At 45.5% G+C, this 25,052-nt stretch overlaps 1 protein-coding gene across 1 annotated transcript in view; it reads right to left on the bottom strand.

Moving 5' to 3' along the window:
* The window catches only part of F13A1 (coagulation factor XIII A chain), a 59,358-nt gene extending 35,880 nt beyond the window's left edge, over positions 1-23,478 (bottom strand). Inside the window, exons 1-4 of the mRNA XM_059836235.1 lie at positions 23,453-23,478; positions 22,370-22,518; positions 16,342-16,530; positions 4,713-4,964 (exon numbers count right to left, since the gene is read on the bottom strand). Coding sequence (XP_059692218.1) covers positions 4,713-4,964; positions 16,342-16,530; positions 22,370-22,517 — 589 coding nt within the window. The 5' untranslated portion in view covers position 22,518; positions 23,453-23,478. The remainder of the gene's footprint in view (positions 1-4,712; positions 4,965-16,341; positions 16,531-22,369; positions 22,519-23,452) is intronic.
* Positions 23,479-25,052: the final 1,574 nt, after the last annotated feature.

Here is a 25,052-nt window from a genome sequence, read left to right as displayed (position 1 = left end):
TCTGCCTGAGTTGCTGATTGAACAATTATATGCATTCTCTCACTGAGCTTTGGATTTTGTTAAAGCACATCCATACAAATGGTACAGAGAATGCGTTTAAAGAAGGCGAACTCACACCTTCTTCTGTACAGTTACGCATTCAGTGGAGTGTGTGTATATGCCTTCTTGACAGCTGTTGTTTTCTTTCAGGGATTAAAAATATCAATATTGATCTGGTTGGTATCAATTGAGATGCTTATGTTATTTTGAGACGGCGTGATCTTTGCTAAATCAGATGAAAATTGATTAACTTCTGTCAATTATTTTAAAATATTTGTGTTTTTTGATAAAGTAGAAAGGGCTTCTGTGTTTCACAGAGAAGCCAGCTGCTTTGATTTTTGACAGCTTTCACTACCCTTGAGACTGTTTAGAAGAAAATACAAGGCATTTGTGACTACTTTGATGCTAAGCATGCTCTACATAGTACAACTCCTAATTATTTTGTGCAAGTGGAGGCTGACATCTAACAAACAGAAGAATTCCATGGAAATGTGCTGGGTTTGTTTGTTCTTTTTCTCTAGCAGTTTACGGGTGTTTTTACTCACTTCTTTTATGCTGGGAAATTACTGAGATACTAGCAATGCTACAAAGAAGCAAATTAGCTTCCATGCTTCTCTGTTTGAAGATGGATACTGTGAAAATACACTTCACATGAAGACATACTGCAGGCGAGGGATCCTCCTGAACACAAGCTCCTTGTAAAAGAGATGAGGAGCGCAAAGCAGCCCTTTCAATTTGGGAAGGTGAACGAGCATGAGAGGACCCTACCCAGTATGGGGGCACCCCATCCCCAGCACAGCAACCACCTGGAGTTGGAAACGCTATTTCTTCGTGCAGACAGTGACCGCTGAGCGCAGCGGCACCAGCAGATGGGTGCAAGTGGAGGCAGCCGGCTTGCCCTGAGTACCCAGCCTCCCTTCAACACGCTCCCATGGGAATCCAGGCAAGCGAGGCTGGGCCTCACTGGAACCACAAAACTCCCAGGGCTCTTGCTGGGAAGAGGACAGCACTGTGGCAAACACAGAGCTGCAAGAGCTAAATGCCATTATCTACAAAACTCACTTCACCCAGGACCAAGATCAGCATGCTGCCTGCAGGTGCTTGCCTACGTTAACGTAGCAGAAGGATGAAGCTCTGTGTGAATTTTACCCACGTGGAATCTATGATAGAAGAGATCAAATTTAAGATTTAGCTATAAACGCAAGAAAATGTTATTGGGCCAAATTTGGATGACTGGTAACACATGAAAGGAGTCCAAGTCAAGCACATCTTACTAATCCTTAAACTGTATTAGGACATTTAAGCAGAAGGAATGTGCAACTGACTCAATAAAGTTGCACTATATTTAATTGCTTAAATATAATGCACTTTGCAGGAGGTTTGTGTGAATGAGACGCACACCTCAGCCCAGAGAGTCTGCAACTTAATTGCATAGACTATGCATCTCCACCTGTGAGAGCGCCACACGAGTCAATGCAAGGTCTTTTTCTGATAAGCACGGAATGTTCCCCGGCAGAAAGTTGCTGGGACTCAGCACCTCCTTGGAAAGAGTTCACAGCATCCAGATCAAAGGAGCCCTTCTCTGCTTTCATGTAGTCTGATACTGCTAAGAGTTAAGTTAAACTCCAAGAAGTTATCCTTAACTACTTGCCATTTCTATCTTCTGTTTCAGAACTGAAGAGGGCTCTGCATGCCCAAAAGCACATCTGTTTTTCCCCAACTATGTCAGCAAGGATGCTGCCTCTCCTTACAGGCTTTACTTTGCTTATTAAGTAATGCAAATTTCACCTGAGTATCTGAGATGTCAATCCACTAGCATGCTGAATTCCCAAATGTTTGGGTCTGCTGTATATTATTTTGCAGGATCAGGCCCTGCATCTGCATCTTTATTCTTGGTGCTCAGCCTTAAATGTAGCTAAGGGGATTAAAATATATAAAAGCATCTGACGATTTTGGAAGCAGAGTACTCTAGCTTGACTGGTAAAGTATTCCAACTTGTTCTGAAACAGCAGAAAAAAACCTATGTCCCTGGCTGGGAAGATATGTCAAAACTGAACTGCAGTGAGAAAAGGAGTAATAAGAAAGGGCACAAATGCCTCTGTCTTAAAGAAAAGCTCATACCGACACACTGATGTTTCTCCAAAATGATGAGTCGGAAAGCTGCACTAGACACTGACAGAGCCCATACTCTGCTCCCTGCTATAACAATCCCCATTCATTCCTGGCATCAGCCTTCTCTCTTTTTAATGAGGCTTTTCACTCAGATTTTCTGCTTAGCTATTAACCCAGCAAACCAGTCTGGGAGATTTTCAAACTATTGTTTTCTCTGCACTTTAACTGCCTGAGTTTTTATACCCTTTTGTCATTCCACTGAACAATCTTTTCCAGCCAGGGGATAAAGCATGGAGAAACAGTCCCTAGTTTTCTAACACAAGGAAAGGGGGGAAAAAAGCAGATATAGGAGCTAATTAGCCCAAACTACCCAGGAGTAAAAGTAGGGACAAGAAATGAGAATAAATCCAAATGAAACACGCAGAAAACAAAAACTACAGTAGTCAGCAAGGGACAGGACCTGAAGTCATTGAAACACACCTGAACACATAAGCTGAAGACAAAAATGTGATCTTCCAGGGCTGACCCCAAGTTGCCTTCCTTGCAGCCCAGAGACTCTCTTTTGCTTTCCTGAAGCAGAGCTTTTCCATCAACCATGCCGATGGCTGCTGCTGGATACAACTGCTCCCTAGGGGTTTGCTCCCATGCTGTACTTTTAATCTTGTTGGCTTTTGGCCCCATTCAGCTCAGGTGTGAGGGAGGGAGGGCATAGGAGAGCAAAGCACCCTTGTGCCATGAACGCAGGTGGATCAGCCATCACAGAGGGCTGGTGGGGAAGGAAGTGTGAAGAAGGGATTGATTTTCTCCTTCCCACCCCCTGACTAGCACCTTGAATCAGCCTGTCTGGTCCCAGTCACACCACAGTGGGGTAGCCAAGCCCCCCACATCACATTTTTTCTCCACATTAGGGCTGCATGCAGCCCTAGGTGATTGTATGTTAGTCATGAGGCAACCTGAGGCAATTTAAGAAGCTTTTGCTTCGGGGTTTATCCCTTTCCAAAGAGATACTGAGCCACTGCAGAGTCACCGTGCTAGCTAACAAACTGGCTGTTATGATACCCAGGACTAAAGCCAAGGGATGCTCTACCTTGGCATGCAGAATCGCACCTCCCTAGCTGGAGCTGTGACAGGCTGATGATGCCTTCAGAAACCTTCAGCAGTTTTGTCCGCTCACCAGTGGGTCATATCTTTGGCAATGATTCCTCTCTTTCTGTTACACACTCTCCCTCCTCTCCCAGACTAAACCCTTGCCGTGCTGCTCTATGGTACCTACCTCTATGATGCTTTCAGAAGTATCTCACTGTGTTGCAGGGCCTTGGGCCCTGCCCTTCTCTCCTGTTCCCGCTTAACTAACCCCGCTTTACTCAGCATTAACATATATTTTCCTAAATAATTCATAAGCTAATCATTGCTTATATTCCCTTGGACCAGGGGCAAGTAATGAATTCAGCACAAATCATTCGATGTACTGACAGTAGTGCAGCTGAATAATGGACTCTATTAATAATGTTAAACCTACTCGTCACACGGTAGGATGGCCCTTGTTTTGTACGGGATTATTTGATGCAAATACTCTGGTTAAAAATTGAAAGATGAAGGAAGGGTGGCAGGAGAATGTTAAAGTTAGCTGGTGACCTAAATATATGGCAATATGTATGACTTGGAGCCTTAAAAGTGTTGGAAGCTGAGACACAGTGCTACAGCCTGTCAGAAGGCTGAGGCAGACCTCTCTGGTCCTTCTTGCCCTCTCCTTAAAGCCACACATGGAGTTCATTGGGTAAAATACAATTCTGTCAGCGCAAGAGCCGATTTTACCCAGGATCCAGGGAGATTTTAAAAAAAATAAATTGTTCTTCAACCCACCGGATTATAAAAAAAGGTTCACTTGCAAAATGTTCTGTTCTTTACAGGGTTGCTGGTAATTAGTTGCCACTAAAAGGGAAGTTATAAGGGCAAATGTTGCGTAGCGGCGGGAAGGCACCACCAGTCATGCCACAGCAGGTTGACTTCAGCCAGCCTGTGCAGGAGCAGCAGCTCCCATTGAATTCCTGCAGGATTCTGGCTGCAGATGTTCAATCCTAAATGTAGCAATCAGCAATATAACTCAACAGAGTATGGGATGCTGCCACATCCTGCCCCACACCAAATCCTGGAAAAAACCATGCTTGTATTGACATGTCAGTTTAAGGCACACACAAGCAGGCAGGAGGCTCATGCTGATGCCTCTTAAAGTCAGAGCAAAGCCTTAGGGTATATTTACTATGAGAAATGGAGCATCATCACACTGCCCGAGCTGGTAAACACAGGCTTGGCCTCATAAAACTGCAGAGTGCAGCTACAGCACAGGCACAGGTCTGCAGCATGGAGTCCCGCTCACACAGGGCTATTCCCCAGCCTGAAAGACTTGCCTCTTGGCAGAGTTACTACATAATTTCCAGATGCAAACTGGCATGTCTCCAACCTCCTTGGTACCAAGCTTCCCTTCCTGGACCACCCCCTCCCAAAACCCAATGAGCCCAGCAGCAGAAAATATGAACCTTTGACTCTGATAAGGTACTTACGCTGGCACCAGGGATTGAACAGGATGTAAGTGTCGGTTGCCGAGTTTCTATGTGTCCGGAGGATGCCAAAGGGAGTCCAGACAGCAACGTACAGGCGAAACTTCCCAGCAATGCAGGTGGCAGAGGACATGATGGACAGGCGAATGGAGTTGTTCTCCTTGTGGGTAATCTTGGCTCCCCACTTGCCAGGTCTCAGCACATCACCTACTAGGATTGGGATGTAGGTGCCTTTGTTTTGCTGTGGGTAGCGACCTGGAGAAAGAGGTGAAGAGGTTCACCTTGATTTGACAGTTTGTTAATTTCCTGGCAGTCCTCTGTTTTAGTGGGCAAGTTTTAGTGGGCAGATAGCACCTACCTCCCTCAGACCTTCACACAGTGCCCAGTCACTTGGCAGTACGGCCACACGAATACATGCAACACCACCCAGCACTAGCCTGTGCAGACACCCCCACTCATCTTGCTCCAGCAAGCTTCAGTCTCAGTGGCTCGGGCACTGCCAGGAGTGTAGCCCTGGCAGCATGAGCAGGGGCTGTCCCAGGACTTCTTTGTTTACCACTGCTTATCCTAGTGCAGCAAGCTGCACTCCAGCTTGCTCCTTGCCTTGGGGTCAGCTACACTGTTGGTAAGTGTGGGTAAGAGACCCTTCCCCAGTTCAGATGTAGCCACCACCCTCATCACTTGCACACAAGTGCCCACTGGGGCCCAGACATTGGCTTTGGGGCTCTTTAACAGAGCAGAACCTCATTCTTCTCACTGCACTACTGCAACAACAAGCAGAGACCAAGCGCTCTTTCACACAAGTCCACACAGATGGAAGAAATACAAGTCAGTCCACCAGCAGATACCCAATGCTTGGTTCCTCCCAGGTGTCCGCTCCTCATGGATGGAGTGGGAACCAACTCTGGACACCCAGAGTACAGATGTGCACATCTGGGCTGGATAGCCAAATGGGTCCCAAAGTATGACACACCTCCAAAGTACCACACATGATAGTTTACCTCACAGTAAGACAAATCACACCCCAGACAAGCCTGTTTTACTCTGCCAACTATAAAAAGCATCTAGACAGATAGGCTACATGTAAACACGTACATTGCCAGGATTCAAAGTTGTGTGAGGATCCACCCTTTGAGCCTGAGGTAGAGCCAAACTATATCTGGAAGCCAACCAGCAGCTTAGACAGAAATGACACTTGTGAGAAGGCTGAGTTCCTTATCTCATTCTCAAATCTATTCTTCATTTCATATTTTAGGCTGAAAGTCAGACTCTCTCATTCAAAAATAGGGTAATGAAAAGCAACCATGGCAGACCGAGAGACAGACTTCCATATTTTCCATTCCTACTATTTAAGAACTTCAAAATTAAACTTACAAGGGCATTCATTTTCCTGCTTACTTATTTTTATACAGCTGATGTAGAGATAATCCCAGATCTGAACACTGCTACATTCTGGGAAAGGACAACTCTATCCTTGAATCTGAAGCTTTTGAGCTGCCACAACATCCATGTTTCTAAGAAATCTGGAGATACTGTGCTTCATCCAAGAGATTATTCGGTGCACATGAATTTCCATTTGGCAGATGTTCAGTGCACATAAATAGCCCACTTTGCCCTGACGGCCAGGGATGCTGTAACCCATGAAACCCATTCAGATCAGTGAGGGATGCAACAGAAGGGGAAGACCTACAGAAGAAAAAAGGACTAGAATAAGAGAGCAAAATGCATAGAAAACACTAGAAGATAAAGCACTGGACTCTTCAAACATAAGCCGTCAAAGGAAAGCCAGTCTAGAGAGAAGAGCCTATAGAGGTAACAGAGATGAGTGTCTTGCGCCTGCTAACAATTGCAATCTGAGAGCTGAACATATTCTTGTTCTTTGTAGTGCAACTGGGTATGACCCAGCTTGCCTCTACAGTTGATATTTTGCTTCTAGTTTTGATATAATTGTTTTTTTTAAAAAGCAGTCCACACAAACAAAGCAGCAGAGCAAGCCAAATAATTGAACTGACATCCTTGAAAACTGTTAACAAGGGCTACTTTTTAAAATACCTCCTTTACCTCCTTCAGAAAGGTGGGAGGGGGCAGAGATTACTATTTTAACATAGTTAGGAACTGACACTACCATCTTCACTGGAAGTTGCACGTCAGTGTAGGACCCTGTTAGGGACAGAAGGAGCTGTGCTGTGGCGGGGGCTTTGCCCCACCATGACCGTGTACGCCACGTGCACATGGGGAAGTTGCAGAATCACTCTCCAGTACATCTGCGTATAGGAACCAGATAAGATCCCAAAGAGGCAATGGGGCTTTTGCAAGACATCCTTATTGAAACCCCATCACCAGCACCTCATAGCAGGTTCGGCAAAGTACCAAGCCTCTGGTATTCTCCCTTTTCTGAAGCCCCAACGTGCAAAAACCTGCTCGCCCTTCCAAACAAAAGTCTCTCTTGCTTGCAAAGCCACAAGACACCCTAATCTACCTGCTGCTTGATGAGTGAGTACCTGTACCTGCTGCTGAGGAGCACGTAAGGTCCTTTCAGCCCAGAGCCCGTGCAAGGCACACACAGAGGCTCCCCCACAGCAAGAGGGGCAGGCTGCTGCACTATCTTTCTTACTCATGAGAACAAGGCATTCTGGGGTACTGCCTGCATCCCTGTAGACACAGCAGGGATACCAGGGAAGGGTTATCCTAGAAGTCAGGATAATTTGCAGATGTTACAAACAGTAAATACAGGAGAACATTGTTTGCTTCTGACAGACAAGCCGGGTTTGGTGCTTGCTAACAGTTGCATAAATCCTGAACCCATGAGGAAGCCTGGGAAGATGGGCAGAGCCCTCAAGAGCACAGTGAGCAATTTCCAATGTTTTCTTGGAAGAGAGGACAGGTTCCCTAATATTCTGAAACAAAAACCAAAATGCAAATGGGAGAGCAAAGGAATTGTTACTTCTGACAGGAGCTAGTGGAGCTTAATTGTAATCACGCATCTAAACACCTGACAGCACCAGCCACACTAGTCTCATATACATACATCTGTCACCTTGACACTAGAGCGCTATAAAGCTGAATAACTTTGGCATTACATGGCTAAGGTTGCTGGCAAAAGAATCCTTACGTAGGTTCAGTACTATGTTTATCAATATTCTAGGGAAGTCCTCTTAGGATGGCTTGGCCATTTGACTTTTATCTACATCTTGAGCACACATTTCTGGCTGCAATGAAAAAGTAGGGCCAACTTTGGCTCATAGTTGGGATATCTGTAATGTCAGCCTTTTCTCAGAAGGGATAATGTTCAATGCTGATTTCATTCTCTGGGTTAGAGTCTCTAAGGAAGAAGATTCAATGTTATCCAAAGGCTCATTACCAAAAGCCCACAAATGCCTGGCAGAGCACTCTTTGCAGGATCTCTGGTGCTAACCCAACCCACGGAGAGGCAGGAGGGTGTTTGGGTGCACGTCAGGACCAGGAGCCATGTAGAGAAGATAACCTCTTTTTATGCTGTCAGGAGGGTGCTTCTGCCAGCAGCATCAGCTGGCTCAGGGTTCCTTTTGCTCTGATTTGCTCCAGGAGTTGGCAGCCTGAACCACGCTCTGCAGCCAGTTCTTTGTGGTTGCCTCACTCCCCAATGCTCACGTGTGCTTTGGGTGTAGGAGGCCCTGGCCCTCACTCTAGGACATTTCACAGCCAATTGCTCTGTGAAAGACAAAGTGGTTGCGTGACATCATGCTGTTGGCATGTCTGTGTCCCCTCTCTCTAACAGCACATGGACATGGGAAAATCCAGCCTGAGAATTCAGAAAGCCTGGAGGTTGCTGCACTGTTAGCATCAGGCACAGGGTGAATTTTTTATAGTCGTCTTTTGCAGCTCAGAAAATATCAGGCACTGAACAGGGGCTGCTGACTGTCTTGCCTTCGAGGCAGGAGAGGACAGGAGAGAATTCACAGTGGCCCTCTTTCATGGGCCTCCAACTCTCCGCATTTCAGTGCTAGGTACTGAGCCACAATACTGCCGGAAGACATTATTTTTAAAGAAAGCTCCCTTTTACAGAAGGTTTAATGGCCCAAACATACCTATTTCCCCTGCTTCACAGTGCACAGGCCTGCAACCCTTTGGTACTTCTTTCTTATACCACCTTTGTTTCTGTAGCTATCCAAGCTGGGCTCCTAAAGCTCCTGCTCATTTCAGTTGCAGCTCAGCTCTGCTCTATACCTTCTGGGCTTTATAGGCAGCCAGGAGAAGAGGAGCAAAATAGCTGCTGTTGCTATTAAAGGAGCTCAGGTCTCCTTCAGTGCTGCATCACAAGGCTTTGAAAGTAAGTAAACATGAGTGAAGTTCTACATAGCGAAATGCATCATCACTGAAGCATGTGTGGATGGGCATGTATGGGATGTCCCCTGCCACACACACACATGCTTTACAGGGGCAAAAAGCAGAGTGCAGTGTTTGTTAAAACTTGCTAAATTCTTATTTACGCAGTAGCAAAAGAATGAGCCGTCTAAAACACAGAACTGTGGCCACACACGCGCACATTCAAAGTGAGTTATTTTTAACATATGCTTCAGCTCCTTAGCATGTCAGCTCCGGGCCTGTCAGGCACGGAGGCAAGCTGTGTTTAATTCTGGGTAAAACTGCCACACCAGAGAGGGATTACAGCAACAGAGGGAGAGCGAGAGATAGGTACAGCAAGTTCATTCGGCAAAACATGAGTGCTCCTCCTCCGGCTATCCGAGTCTGCTGCTGTTCCTTTCAAGCGACTAACAGGGACCAGGGCTTGCTCAAACCACACTCCTCCTCCTCCCCTGCCCAGTCCCTGGGAAGCCCCCATCTCCACCTAGTTTAGTTTTTCCCTTGATCCCCAGTGGACATACACATCGCTGTATGTGTGGGTGCATTAAGCAGCTCCTAAATGCCACTGCTGGGTTAGCACTGTGCTGTTAGTACAGCCAGCGCAGGGACGGACGGGTGCTCTTGGATAGGCCCTACACAAATGAGCAGATGTTTTACTTTTGGCAGGGAGGAGGGAAAATTTGGTAGGCACAGAGATTAGAGATATCGTGAGCTTCAGAGGATATTTCCTCCCTGATGGAAGTAGGACACCTCAGAAGAGACGGAGGTGTACAAAGCTATTTCTTAATAGTCTTTTTAGGAATCCTCCTTAGAAGATTGTTTTTTAAAGGAGTCAAGGAATCTCTCCCTTTGGGACATACATTACACACAGTAAGGTTAACAATTTTCCTGTTAGGTTCATTTGTTTTACCCAGCTACACTCTTCTGTACAAAGGGTAAAGAATCTATTTCAATGCCAGCCCTGGAAGTATAATAATTGTGACAAGTTGATAAGTAAATTTGAGCTGGAAGCCACAAGTACAGTAGCTGTGTAGCAGAGGTAAGCCTTATTGTAGTAGCAAGCAGCCTGGGGATGGGTGTTAGCATACTGGGACCATGCATTATTAATCACTATGAATAACTACAACAAATGTCAGAAAAGGAGAAAGGAAAAAAGAAAAAAGAAGAAAGGAAAAAGGAAAAAGGAAAAAAAGGAAAAAGGAAAAAGGAAAAAGGAAAAAGGAAAAAGGAAAAAGGAAAAAGGAAAAAGGAAAAAGGAAAAAGGAAAAAGGAAAAAGGAGAACAAAGAGGAGAAAGAAGAAGAGAAAGAAGGAGGAGAAGAGAAGGAGGAGAAGGAAGGGAGAAAGGAAGAGAGAAGAGAAAAAACAGAAAAAAAAAAGAAAAAGTAAAACAAAGGAAAAAGAAAGAAGAGAGATGCTTTAATAAAATCCCAAACAATCAAAACAAGCAAGAAGGAGAAACAAATATTTGTAAAAAATGGCAGTGTCTTTAAGCCTCCGCTTTAACAACACATCTGGGTTCCTCCCACCCTCAAATCCCATTGCCGTCAGAAGTGCTGCATAGAACCTGGAAATGTAGGAAACCCAAATATCTTGAAAAAATTTTTGCTTATTGCTCCAGATAGGAATCCTTAAGATCTGACCACTCTGTCCCAGGAGTGAATGTTTCTAGTACTTTACAGTTGTAAAACACACATTGGAGTCACGCACCTTAGCTATTAAAACCATTAAAAAATACAGCCAGATTTTATGTGCCACTTGATGCTGCTGCAGCAGTGCAAAAGAAGAGCATAATAAAGATTCCTTTGCATGAAATACTGCATTCATGGAGCACCTCAAGGTACTCCCTCCTCTCTGCTCCTCTGGAGTCTGGCTGGCAATTCCAGAGGGGAGGAAAAAAATACCCAATGCCTTTGTTCAGAAAGTGAATTTTGTTGTTCTTTGCTAGAAGCTGGCAAACAGGTCTTTTCTCTGTCTGGAGTCCATTTCTAGGAAATGTGTTCCACTGCTAATACATTATTCTTTCTTCTCCAAAACGGGACTCCGTGTTCAGACCATCAGGTGTTTCTGTATCTTTGTTCAATTTTTGTAGTTCTTTGTTAAACAGGGATATAGTGATTTAATAAACTCTCAGCACTGGGTTATGTCCCAGCACCAACAGAGTTTGCCCCCAGTACTAGAGTTAGTTGTTCTTGTATAATGCCAAGATGACTCCTAAAAAAATTAAGATCCAACTTTTTCCAATGAGCAACTTTTGCCAAGGGGCAGAACTCACCTTGACATCCCATCCGAGGTGCCGGGGGACACCTCATGTCCTGGCCACTCCACTAGCTACCACTTGCCCTGCCCCAGAGCTGCTGAGGAGGACAGATGACAGCAGGGGTAGCAATACTTCCCACTAAGACAGATTTACTGCCTGACAAAAGGAACAAAACCTCAACCCTCCTGGAATAACCCATGTCCCAACACTGCTGTGGAATTAGGGAAAGGCTGTGGACACTGTAGGACAGGATGAAAAGCTCCACTGATTCTTGGGGCGGGGTCCTGCATCAGATCCCTGGTTATTTAGTTGTACTCAGATATCCCTCTGACTGTAGCTGGGAATTTGGTGTCACCTAAATAAGCCCTATGGGATCAGCTCTAACATGTTTTTGTTCTTAGGTGTTTTCATGTGTTTATAACTATTCCTCTACAGCAAGCCTGGGAAGACTGTAGAAGAAGGAGCAGCAAGTCTCTGCTCTCATCTCAGGCCAAAATCCAATGATTTATAGAAGCCTGAGGAGTGCATATGGGTGGGTGCGTGGGTGTCCATGCATGCACGCGTGTGGAAAGGTGATAGTAGCCTGGAGGACTGGGATTTATGATCATTCCAGCAGTATGCCAATGAATAAAACGTTCATAATAATATTTAGGGCTAGACCAACATATATGGATTTATGAAGCCATTTAAGGAAAATACAAATATACAACAATTTATGAGGGTATGGGGAAATATATCATTAGAGTAAGGATGCACCATATAAACTCATCAACCACTCTAGGATTTACAGCCATGTACAGGAAACTACTACTAACAGCAAGATTGAAGGCTGTATAAGTAATCATACATCTGCTTTTCAGAGAAATCACTGCCAGTGCAGCAGTGACTGTGGAAACTTTGCAGCGCTCATGCCAAACTGGCTGCCCCAGGTGCAGGAGCTGTGCTCGGACAGGCTGAGCCCCACACTGTGGAAAGCCAAGAGCAGCACAAAGTATCCCCATCACCACGAAGGCAGTAGTCAGGAGAGATCAAGATGGGTGAAGGAGTCATTGGCTCCTCTGGGCTCCCTGGGGCTCCAAGCAAACTGAAACTATTCCTGCTGTGGGGAACTGGATGTAAGCACAGCATCTACACTTCTCTTGTGGCTCTTTCATCTCAATCCCAGACCAACCAAATGAGTATTTCCCAAGGGGTGATGCTCACCTTTCCTCTCATTAATGCCAGGAAGTGGGCTGTGAGGAAGGAAATATGTGGTGATGGAGCAGCTCCCAAACCACAGGTACTAAGGCAGGGCTGCAGTCCAGCATGAGAACTGGAATAACATCCCATACTCTTTATAAGTGGATATTTTTCCATGTGGATTTTTTGGCACATTCATTGTTTTCCATACTTTAGCAGACAAGTATGGTCCTAATTTCATGAAGCGTTATGTGCAAAACTGGATTATAATAATTCACATGTTAGCACTTCAGCCGGTTTCACCGATGATGACTCTATGGAAAACAGTCTGTTAAAGCAGAAAGGACTTTAGTTGTAAGGAACCATCTCAGAAGAATATCAGTAAAAGTGACTTTCAAGAGATTGAGGTGAACTATTTATATATTTACGTATATATATGTATTTATACAATTTAGCCCGTTAATTCTAGATTCTTGTGAATGGTCTTTAAATGGACTGTGGATTAAAAAATTTGTTACTAAAGATTGTTCTGTGAGTGTTTCAGACCTAGTTTCACATGATGCAAGAAGCATTTGTCCCAGGTACCCTTGATTCATTATCAATTAGAAGGATTAAGCAGTCTCTACTTGCTTTACTTGCATCATTAATCATCTTTTTAATGACGCAAAAGAAGCAAATATAGAGGCAAAAAAAGAGAAGTAAAACTAAATTTTAGGGAATAAAGGAAATAGAATAGTTCTGCACACACACAGGATCTAGTCATTACCACTGTCACATTTTTCAGGAGCAAAATTAGTCTTTAATGGATAAAAATTCTGTGATGGATTAACATCAATGCTGGGAACTTTCCAGTGCTGGGAACTAATAATTTCTGAATACCTTTATACGGTGCTGTTGTATAAACAGCCCTCTCTGTAGGCACAGCCCTGCAAAAAGAGGTGTTGAGTTTTCCCAGCTCCAGCTGAATTCCCTGGGAGCCAAGGCCAGCTGTCCCTACCACAAGTACCTTTGTAGCTTATGAGAATAGCCCCTTGAAACACCCAAAAGATTCTACAGCTCGTGGACAGCCTGATCCACACTGCTTGGGGTAACCTTCCCATCCTTAGAGATACTCAAAATCTGTCCCCAGGGCAAGGTCCTGAGCAACCTGAGCAAGCTGGACCTGCTTTGAGCAAGGGCTTGGATGCGAGACCTCCGGGGGTCACTCCAACCTAGGTTACTCTACAGTTCTGCTGCACCATTTGAAATCCACTGCTCCTGCATGCAGAGAGCTCCTTGGTAATGTCATTTTACAACAACCGGCTGATATTTCCTGGTGTCTATCACTTTAATCTCTCAAATTCAGCACTTCCCTGTGAGGTATATCCCTTGTTTCAGTGCAAAAAGCTTCTCTGAGCTCAAGCTGCCTTGGCTGTTGCCTGAGCCAGTCCCTAGGTGTAGCTCCCGCCTGGCAGGACCAAAGGGTAGGAGTTGTCTCCCCTCACTTATCTTGAAGTCAGAGTCAACGGAAGAAGACAAAAAATCCAGAAGAGAGTTCATCCCATTTCAAGACAGCAGGGCTAAACTGCCACCTGGAGGTGCCTGCCTCCCTCCTCTGCTCGCAGAGGCAGCCCAGGCAACAGCTTTGGACCGGGCTCTGGTGTCCAGGCATCTGGCATTACGAGAGGTGAATGCCCGTTCTTCAGGCAGACAAACAGAAAAAACGTGGTTGTAAATGGCTATGTCTCCCTGTGACAAAAGGTTTGAGAGCACAGCACTGAAACCTCGAGCACTCAGCGCCCTTTCCTAAGTAAGAGAAATCTCCTCTTTCTCCCCTTCAAGGCATTAAACGTTGGAATTGCCACTAAAAGGAGAAGTAGCAAGAGTCAAGCAGATCACCTCTGGATAATTTCCTTCTCCTTTGTAGACTGTTTTTGTTTTGCTTTCTGTTGCTAGCCTCTGAGAATAAATGTACCGTGTTTTCACCACATGTGTGTAAAGAGAAACATTTGTGGAGCACTGAGTATTAACCAGTTCCTAGAAGAGGAGCTTGAACATCTCTTCTCCCAGTTGAATGCCTGTGAACTAAATTCCTTGTAGCAAGAGGGCAGCGATGCTCACAGAAGCAGACACTTAAAAAGCAGGGAAGGGCAACAGCATTGTATACTATTCTGTATATGCAGCATTTTCCTTCAGCTGATTGCCAGCCACCACACATGGGACATCAGCATTACCCTTCCCATTTCACAGAAAGGAACATAACAGTGAAGAACGGGGAGGGGAAGTCAACCACAGACTCGGGGCTGACTCCAAAGTGATCATTCAGAGCTGAGTTTGTTGCAAAGTCTCCCCTGGCTTGGGCTGCATTTAACCCCAGTCCTACCATGGCTGAGGATGAAGGGATTTTTATCCATGCTTAGAGATTCAAGGTACAAGCCATGGACAGATGTGTCAGGAAAGAGCAACAGGAAAATAAGTGAGTGTGTTCTCTTAAGTGGACTGCGCAACATCAAAAGAAGTGTTAAATTTCTTCTTCCAATATAGAATATCTGAATAAAACAAATGCAAACTGCACACAATGCAATAAAAAACAAATGTTCTGTTTTCCACTTCTTCTTGCTACAGCTGTTTGTTTTAAACATATAAAGATTAAGGGAGCAGTCTTGAATTTAATTAAATCCCAAAAGAACTAATGATATTTATGCATATTAAATTTTTAAAGGCACTTATGGCTGTTCAGCCAATCATTCATTGGACTGTCATAACATGCCTCCCAACCCTAATTTAAATTAGAAAGAAGAGACCCATGAAAAAAAATGTGCAGACAGTAACCTTTTCACTGCACATATGTTTAAGAGATAAACGCCCATCTAGCTTTAAAAGGCAACAAATCTAATAAATGGCCACATCATCATAATTCAACAGTGCAAAAAAAATCAATGTTACAAATTTCAGAACTGCATCTCTCAGGAAAGTAAATTAAAACATCAATTCAAACCTACTTTAAAGAGTTTATAAGGGGAACATTGACGTCTTAACACAGAAACTCCCAGATCACTCTAGATGAAGCTGGGGCTTTCCCAGAGCTCTGATGCAGGGAGCAGCATTCAGTGGGGCCATCTTTGGAGCACAGCAGGAAGCCCCACTCTGTCGTTTGCTTTTCCCCTTCTCTAGCAAGGTCATGCCCTTCTCTAGTCATGTACCTTCAATAAGGCACCAGGTACGTGAGGACCTGGGTCTCTGATGAAGATCTCTCAGTGAGAGGGAAAATGCTTTCTTGCTCTTTTTGCAGTAAATCAAGAAAGTGTCTGATATGGCCCTGAGTAAGTCTCTGGTCCAAAGCTACAATCTCTGAACCTTCCCCCTTGTTACTAGGTTGGCTGTAAATGCAGGCTGTGAAGTTGCAAGGCCTCCTATTCTTTCACTCTGTGTAATTTTCCCCCCTTGTGTAGTCAACATTTTGTTATCCCAGTTCATACATAGTCATCTCTCCCACCTTAAACAACAAACTCCTCCTCCCTGCATCTCCTAAACACTAATAAAAGTTGTTTCCCATTCCACCTACCGTTTGGTATTGCCATAGAGCCTTAACCAGAGATAACTTTTAAAGCTCAATAAAGTACAGCTTCTTGCTAAACAGAAAGCCCCAAATACTGCTCCTTCTCTCACAAGAAATTCTGCTGACTTTTTTGAATAAGGATTCAGACCCTGTTTAAAAAAAGCATTTCGTTGCCTATGGTTAAGCCTGTTTTTATGGTTTATCAATCGTAACAGGAAAAGACCCAGCCATTAAGTACTGCTGTGTTCCTGTTTATGAGAGACTCTTTAACCTTACTTTGTTGTTGTGACACAGCCTTTGCCAGGCACTTACCTATCAAATACTCCAGCCAGAATCGGTCCGTCTCTGGCTTGTAGGGTCGGTTGAAGTCAATCTGGATTTGGAAAGGCTGTCCTCGACGCACTATCAGCTTGGGGCTGTAGTACTTGTCGGTGTGGTGCTCCTGCTTGTTAATCTCATGGGGCTCCTTGAACATATGAATGTCCACAACACGGAGGTAATCTGCAGAGACACGTAAACGAACAGAGAGGGAAGGAGTCAGTATGTTGGAATGTCACTGTTGATATCAACATCATTAGAGGCTCCATCCTCCCCTTCCCCAGCATTGCCTCATCAAGGAACACGATGCAACGGAGCGTGCTGGATCTGTCTGGGGCTTACATCCTCCTGGCTGAGCAGGGACTTACGGACTGACACTTCTCTGTCCACCTGCCATTTTCACAGAGGCTGCAAGGCTTCTAGTGAATAGCGAATGCAATTGCAGTAAGGGCAGGTTGCTATGGGTGGAAAGCTGAATATCCCCAAGGAGAGTTGGGCTCCCTCTTTCCTTTGGCATCGTCTTTCTGCAAGTCTGGGCCTCGTTGTCACAAGTTTAGCAGTGCAATCAGTGGGCCTTTGGCAGCTGTGGCTTCATGTCTCCCTTCATGCAGGCCTCCATTTGTAAAATGCAAATTCACAGGGGTTTTGTGATGCTTAAATACATTGATGTTTGCAAAACGCTACTACTATGAGTGCTGAAGAGCCTGAGAGGCAGTTAATGGTCTTGCATTCAGCTGAGAGCTTGGACTGTCTGTATTAAATAAGGTTTTGGTATATTCTATGTGCCTAGACTCAGCTTCTCAGTATACCTCCACTGCTATTAGTGTCTTCTTATGAAGACTAAATATAACATTACAGTATATAATTACAGATTAGAGTTATAGGCAAACACTAGTAGGTATCTGTAACATGCACAAGCAAAGCTTCGCTCCCTTCAAATTAGGGCTGTCTAAGGGGTTATAGCCTACCACTGCTAGAAGTTAGTCTGCTCAGCTAATGACCAGTGTGGGATGGCATTGGGATAGCCAAAGGCACTTGCAGTCACCATGAGCTACATGACTGTACCATACTGGGAATCTTCACAATGGGAGTCTTCTCACACAACGAGCAACCACATGAAAACGAACTGGACATCATTCTTTTGCCTACTTGCTGGGGCAGATAATCACGAAACCTCTGCCAGGAGGACCATTACTGCTCACCACCAGGAGAGTAAAGCTTGATTTGCAGCTCTCAGCTTGTCTTTCCAGGTGCTGACAGTTAGAAACTAGCTAATTTCTGCATTTTATACTGATGATGACAGAGCCAAACTCATGCCTGGCAAAAAGTGGTGCACATTTACAGCAGCTGGTGGAGCTGTGTGTACTCATGATGGTGGCTAATTTGGCCTGCTACTGAGTGGAATGATGCGCTCAGCGAATAAGTCAGATGTTCAAGTCACTGAGGGCTGAACGCAGCCCATTTCACAGAAGCTCAGACAACAGCTTTGCACACTGCTTTTCCTTGAAGGCAGGGAGACACACACTGCTTTTCCTTGAAGGCAGGGAGACACTGCATAGTGGCCAGCAGCAGAGCAGCTCCCTCTCGGGTGTGTAGCCTCCAGGCTACAGCAGCATGTGCATTAGCCCTGCCCTTCTGCAAGGATGTGTTCAAGACATCAGCAGAGCCCTGCAGGCAGCAAGTCCCCTAGACTCCAGCATCGTCCTTCTCCTGCCTTAGCCAAGCCACTCAGACTGGGCTCTGGGCAACAGCTAACGGGAGAGGGGGAAATAAGGGCAGCAGGAGCAGGTTCCGCTCGTGCATTGTCACCGTCAGCTGCCTAGCCCTGCCCTGTGGGGAAACAGAAGGAAGGGAAACTGCCTGAGGATACAGCAAGATAAGGATCCTTTCATGGAAAAGCCCTGGACAACTGAACCCAAACCCATCTGCCTCCTGCTAACCCTCATCTGCGGAAAGGCTGGAATACCCTGTTCAATACTGAGGCAGGCTTAAAGTCCCATGGCAATGTTACTCTCTGCTCAATTCACCAGGCTTCTGGACTAACTTCTGTAGATCCCCACTGGCTTTAGCATGGGCTGAAGTTACAGAGATGTTCTTTGTGGGAAACGTTAAACACATTTTGCTCAGAAATCACTCTCATTGCCCCTCTGAGAAGTGGTACATGTCTTTGCCTCCCTCCCTGCAAAACTTACGAATGCACATTCGCAATAATGCTGATAAAGCTCACAATTAAATTACTTGAGGCAAGAATTTCCTGGAGCGGGGTAAAGTGGGAGCAAGGGAGAGTCTCTCCTGTTATCTCTCCCAACCCCTCCCAGGCTGAAAGCACCGCATGTAAAAGCTGCATATCCTGGGGCTCTGTGAGGGGTGAAGCTATCAGTAAGTTTGGCTCAGGTTCTACCTCCTTCCAAGGAGGCATGAAAATGGAGTTGAGGGTTTGCTGTGTTTTCATCTCATGTTCTGAAATAAAACGCAACAGTGACGCTGCCCTTCCCTTGCATGTTAGACCTTTCAAGGAACTGCAAAGCTAAGCCACCCTGGGCCATCAGTTCAGCGTTTTCTTCATTTCATCTCAGGACTTTACACGGCTCCTGTCAAAACACAGCCATACACATATGCAGAAAACACATTTCACTTTCACTGTCAGTGTTAAAATGTACGTTGAGCTTGCCAGATGAAGATAACCTATGACCGCGCCTGTGTTAATTGCAGTAATGGTAATCATGGAGGACAAAACATGAGCAGGGTGTGCTAACACCATCACCAGAGTACGATAAAAAGGAAGGGTCCAGGCGCTGTGCACGTCACTGCTCATCTCTTTGTGAGGGGGAGGTGGCCATCGAGGGCTCCTCTGAAGTCAGGTCCATTTGATGGTTTGCCCGTAGCCTGGTCTGCTGTTTAGTGCAAGCAGGTTTGCTGCATGAAAGGCAGCAGTCTGATCTTTTCTTAAAGCTTTTGCAACATTAAGCTTGCATGGAAATAAATGAGCACAAACTTGAGCTGTTTTTCGAATAACAAGAATAGCTTTCAAACATCAGGCTTTCTTGCAGGACCAGAAAGGGCTCTGGATTACAAACAGAATAGTGCGTTTCTAAAGGAGGCGCCCATCACTCTGCTAACAGGGGAAGCACGATTCCCTGGCCAGTCGCCAAACTTTGCAAAGGAGGGTGCGTGGGGAGCTTGCAGACCGTGGGTGTCCTCCCTCCGAGTGGCTGTGAGCGCCAGGCCCACTCGTAACACACTGCGGAGAGATGAGCTGGCTAGGAAGGGCTAGGGGGAGGACACCGCACAGGCGCGTTCACGGAGACACAGGCTTCTTGCTGAAGAAGCACTCGGGGGCTGCGCGTCCTCCTCACTGAGCATCTCCTCCTGCCAGCGAGCCGGGCTCCCGCAGCAGGCAGCCCACTGACTGGGGTGGGCAGACAGCTGTCCCCAGCAGCCTCCACCACTTGCTCCGGCTGTGATTCAGCGGAGTAGAAGTGGGTGTCAGCAGAGAGCTAGTCAAGCACAGGGTTTTACCTCATCCTAGAGTAGTAGCTAAAATAGGTCAAATGAATCACACCCTAAAAATGCCTGTTTCTCTCTGTTGGCTGTCAAGGGAAACGAGGGTGACTAGCTCAGCTGTAGACACCTACACTGCACAGATCAAGGGCAAGATTCAGTTAAATTTAGACATCTAAACGATGTGAGCCTGGTATGTAACCTCTTCTTATGGCCAGTTGGTGGCTGGTTGCTGCAGCCAGTGGAGCTGAGAAAAGGGTCCAGATCACCCTGGAAGTGACGTCCACCGCCTCTCTGGACAGCCCATGCCTCACCTCCACTCACTGGATGGCTCTGTGTTGACTATGATCTGACACAGGTGAAGACACCGACATTTAGATGTTTATAGCAGGTGTCCAATCCTATCCCAAGGACTAGAAAACACCTCAGTTGTAACAGCAGGGACAAAAGCATTTGCATGCTTTTTTCAATGTGTTTTGGCAATGAAATGTGGGAACCACTACAAAAAATTTGAACAACCCAGAAGTGTAGAGGTGTGCAGGAGAAGGGGAAGGAAGTATCACAAGCGGTCCTCTGCAAGGATGTGCTCGTGGCGCTTGAGCCCTGCCATGCCCTTCTGCTCCTCCTGCTCTGCCTGCTGACGCTCACTTCATCCGCCGAGCACAACCAACACTGCAAGTGCTCTGGGCAGGCTCAGGTCCTGAACGTAAGTCCCAGTCTGAGCTGCATTGGGCTATAAATCTTTAACGTGGTCTGACAGGTAACTTAAGCATCCTACCCCAAAACAGTGTGTCCAGGGACCACACTTACATCAGCCAGTATCACAGGCTTAGATCACAGCTGATGTGCACTGAAACAGGAACGCTGCTGCAGTCCCTTCCCTTCAAGTCACCCCTTGCATGTTGTTGCTACAAGCATGGCAGAGCTAAACTTCACAGCAGAGCTGATCCAGCTATACAAAAAGAGTTTTGCTGTTATGCACAAATTTATTTTTCAGCCACACCAGTCCCATAGCCAGGGTTATCTTATGGCCACAAAAACTCTTGCTTTGGACAAGGGCTGCTTTTCTCACCAGCAGCATCACCTTAAGTACATGTTGGGTTACTGCCTCAACTCACTTGACCTGACATTCCTAAGTTTCCATTGCATTTCTGAAAGGCAAGAGGCTCCCACCCACCAGCACCACTCTTCATTCGGAGCCTGATATGAAGCACATCAAAAAGCAATAGGAAACTTCCTCCTGGTGCCAGTGGGCTTTAGCTACAGGCTGCATTCCTTCTAAGGTATCCCACACCCTTACACATTTCCAGCTTCTGGGAGCATACTGGTTTTGAAACGATATCTAGTCAGGACCTGTATTGCATTACATTTGACAATTTAAACACACAAACTTGCCCCAGAGCTACAGGGTTGTTTGAAAAGATTCAGCAAAGTTTCTGCAGTCTTAACATGCCAGTTGGTTTGCTCAGGCATTTTCAAAAATAAGTATTTTTTAAAGAAATGTCTGTGTATTAAAATGGGGGGAACGTGTGGTTAAGGCACATGATTAGGATTACAGAAATAATGCTTTGTGATAAAAATTTGAACTTGTCGCTTAAAATCTCTTTGCCTGTTTCCCAATGTGTAAAATACAGTAATTAATGCTTGTCCACATTTATTAAGCACTCTTTCAACCCTGGATGGAAAGTCCCATGTGAGCATTAAGTATTATTACATCTGGCTACCCTGAGTTGCCATGTTCAACAAGCTCTGCTGTTCATTTCAAATAGGCCAAAAAATTAATGTCATCTGGTTGGTGACTCATTCAGGACCCAATTCTGATTTCTTTTAAACCAGATCTTACCTATTTTTTTTCAGGCTCACTCCAAAGAGTTGGCACTGAGAATGTAGTTTTGTTTGCCCATCCCCTACGTGACACTGTTTTGTCTCCCCAGCCAAACGACTGAAACAGTTTTCACAGGGGAATAATTAAAAATATGGGGATTCCTTTTAGTTTTGTGGTCATTTTTATGAGTGAGCTGAACATCTAGCAAAACTTTTCCCTGCCAGCCGGCATTTTGCAGTAGTTTCACAGTTACTGTAAGGCCGTATAAACCAGCAGGGCCACTAAGAGGGGATGCTCCTACCCCCTTCACCCCAGTGCTGCCACAGCCATGCCTGAAGCCAGCAGTTTCTAAAGTGAGTCTGCAATTGTGATCAAACTGGGAAAACCCATTCTTGCCTTTTTTTTTAACCAGTCCCACAGCTCAAGCTGAAAACTGGTCATCCAGCTTCTCTACTCCTCATTTTCCCTACCCATAACCTGTGGTCACACTTCCATGCACATGGGTGTTTTCAGTAAGTTTTTCATGAGCAGCACTAAAAATCTGTCTGAGATCAAAACGTGTAAGGAGTTCTAGAAGTACGTAGGACACAATTTACAATACTAAGCAAGAAGTTGTTCGGTTTTAACTCACAGACCTGTGCAGAGGTGAGTATGGAAGATGTAAAAATAGACTTATGGCTTAATTGTACACTGTACCTTTTGGATTAAATCCTCTAGGTATCAATCCAAAAGCCTCCATCTCAGGGACCTCATTTTCTTCATCATTGGAGTTGTTTGATGGGAGGGCTCTTCTTCCATTCAGAGGAGGTTTCTTCTCCTTGTTGGTGCTCGTTGTTTCAGACATCCTGTATTAAAAAATGTTGTAATACCATGAAAGAAAGAAAGAGTGCAAGAAAAAAGCAAACATGAGCCAGCGTGGCACATGTAAGATGGGAGAAACCAAAAACAGTGTGGGGTGCCAGTGAGATACACATTTTTAGATTCACATAAATAAAAACTGAGAGGCAGAAAACATCAGTCTAATGATGGTGTACAGCTCTCTAAGGATTGGAAGGCATTTTGTGTTTGTCAAAACATATGAATAAGAGAAGAAGGGGGGCGGGAGAAGGAGAGGGAAGCCTAACACAGAAGTATTTGCCTAGGAGAAGCAGGGCATTAAAAACATTAGGGAGTTTCAGGTAAAAGAACTGGAAAATCATTCACTCTCCCACCCTCCAAAACAGCATTATTGAATCCAAAACAGCAAGTTATATTTCCAGAAAGTGCATCACACACTACCTCCCCCTAATAAAAATGACATTCTAAGTTATACTGCAATCATCCCAAATACTGCAGCCTACAACAGTCTGTGGATGATTAGTGGAGAATTATATTTTTGTCCCTATGCACACAAACACCCAATATCTAAAGGGCTAACTCCTGCACACAGAAAATCCACTTTTGAGAAAGAGAGGGAGAAAGAAAGAGAGAAGGGGGGAAGGAAAAAAAAAAAGAAAATAAAAAAGCACTTATCCACTTATTTTTCTCCCACTAATTGCCTTAAGGGAAATCTCAGATGCAGGATGATCAGAGACTTCTCTTTGAGCTAGTCAAAACTGCTTTCACATCTATTTCAGGGTAAGCACGTAGCAATGAAAGAGCCATGCCATCATTCCAAGAAAATATTCATGGCTGAGAACACAACTTCTTCCCAAAGCTCCTCAAAACAGCAATTCAAAATGTAGCAATTATTTAATAGCAGTAAGCTCTTAAAGGAAGTTTTTTAGCTAGCAAGGGTACCTTCTTTTCAGATAGTCTTTTTTTTTTTTCTTCTCCCTTGCAGAATTTCTGAGGCACAATAGAAGCCTGGAAAAAGTTGGGGGCTTTTAAGTAACCTCTGTATATCCTCCTCCCTCCTGTTGCAATAGGACAGTGCTGAAAGGGTTGCCAAGCCCTCCCCACACCACCTCCGAGGATCTGCCACTGCTGCTGGCACTTCTTTGCTTACTCCCTCCCTCTCCCTGCCTGTCTTACCCCAACCCTGCTCACCAGGAGCATTTCAGGGAGCTTGGGCTAAGGGAACAGCTTGGGCACTGAAGTTTCAGTTCTTAGTAAGATGGAGCAGAGCTGCTCATGGCACAAGTGCATATGAAGTGGGAGACTGGAGGGGATTTTCTGAGGGACACAGCCCAAGAAGCCGTGCTCACCATGTTGCCAGTCTTTGACGGTGTCTCTCTACTTCAGGGTGCCTGCAATGCAACTTGAGGTGCTGGTTTTCAGAGTGGTCCCAGGGAGACACAGTTCCCCTGCCTGGTGCCTCACAGCAGTCCTTTCAGAGGACTGTGGGGGCACATGGACATGGAGAGCTCGTTGGCGGCCCAGCAGAGAAGACCTTTTTCTTGAGACCCTGTGCAGTTCAGGAGAGTGAAGGTATTTTGCACCAAACAGCTATGTTTGGGGCAAATGACCTTCAGCTCTTGCCCATCATAAAATGTGCATCACCTAACAACCAGGGTCTGGAGCAGTACCTGCTGGAAGAATTTTAGCTCCACGCCAATTTTGTTCAGTTCCACCAAGCTCAAAGATAACTGGGGACTGTGAGACACCTCCTCTGTCAGACATAACTCCACAGACCAGTGGATTTACATGGAGAAAAAGCAGTGTACAGGGGAGAATTCAGGCGCATTGTCGTGCCAGCAGCTGCTGTTTGGCAGCTGCGGTACGAGTCACAGAATCACAGAATCACAGAATCACTAAGGTTGGAAAAGACCTGTAAGATCATCAAGTCCAACCTTAAAAAAAAAAAAAAACAAAAAAAACCAAAAAACAACCACACCCACAAAAACCAAACCACAACACACCAAAAACCAACCCACCCAACACCACACGGCACCATGCCCATCAAGTCACCTACTAAGAGGATGCATGGGCAGTGGAGAGCCCCTCTTACACACAGGGGACCAGCCGTGGGCACTTATCTGCCTCAGTGGCAGGGTGGATGAAGGAGCGAGGAGACACAGTGTGAAGAGGACTCCATTCTCTTTCAGCCAGCTATGGCTTCCAGGCCCACAGTATCAGTGAAGCATCAAACCTCCACTGGCTTAACACCATTGAAATCAAGCCAGGAGGCAGAAGAGAATCGGGTCACATTCCTGTAACAGGAAGCAGCAGCTAAATCATCTGGAAGACAGACCCCCCCATCCCTGTTCCGTGGGGATTTCCCAGTAGAGTCCCCAGAAAGGTAGCTCCACACAAGCCAGGACACCTGCAGAGCGTGGGGCAGGGATGCCAGCTGGGCACCTGGGAGCAGAATGGCTGCACCAGCACGGCACTGTGGTGGGGCCAACGACCCTGCCAGGGCTGATCGCCGAGGCACGGCACCAGGCTGCAGCGGTTTTGG

The sequence above is a fragment of the Gavia stellata genome, chromosome 3, assembly GCF_030936135.1.
Source record: "Gavia stellata isolate bGavSte3 chromosome 3, bGavSte3.hap2, whole genome shotgun sequence".
Classification (NCBI taxonomy): Eukaryota; Metazoa; Chordata; class Aves; order Gaviiformes; family Gaviidae; genus Gavia; species Gavia stellata.
This window is presented reverse-complemented; position numbering and strand designations above follow the sequence as displayed.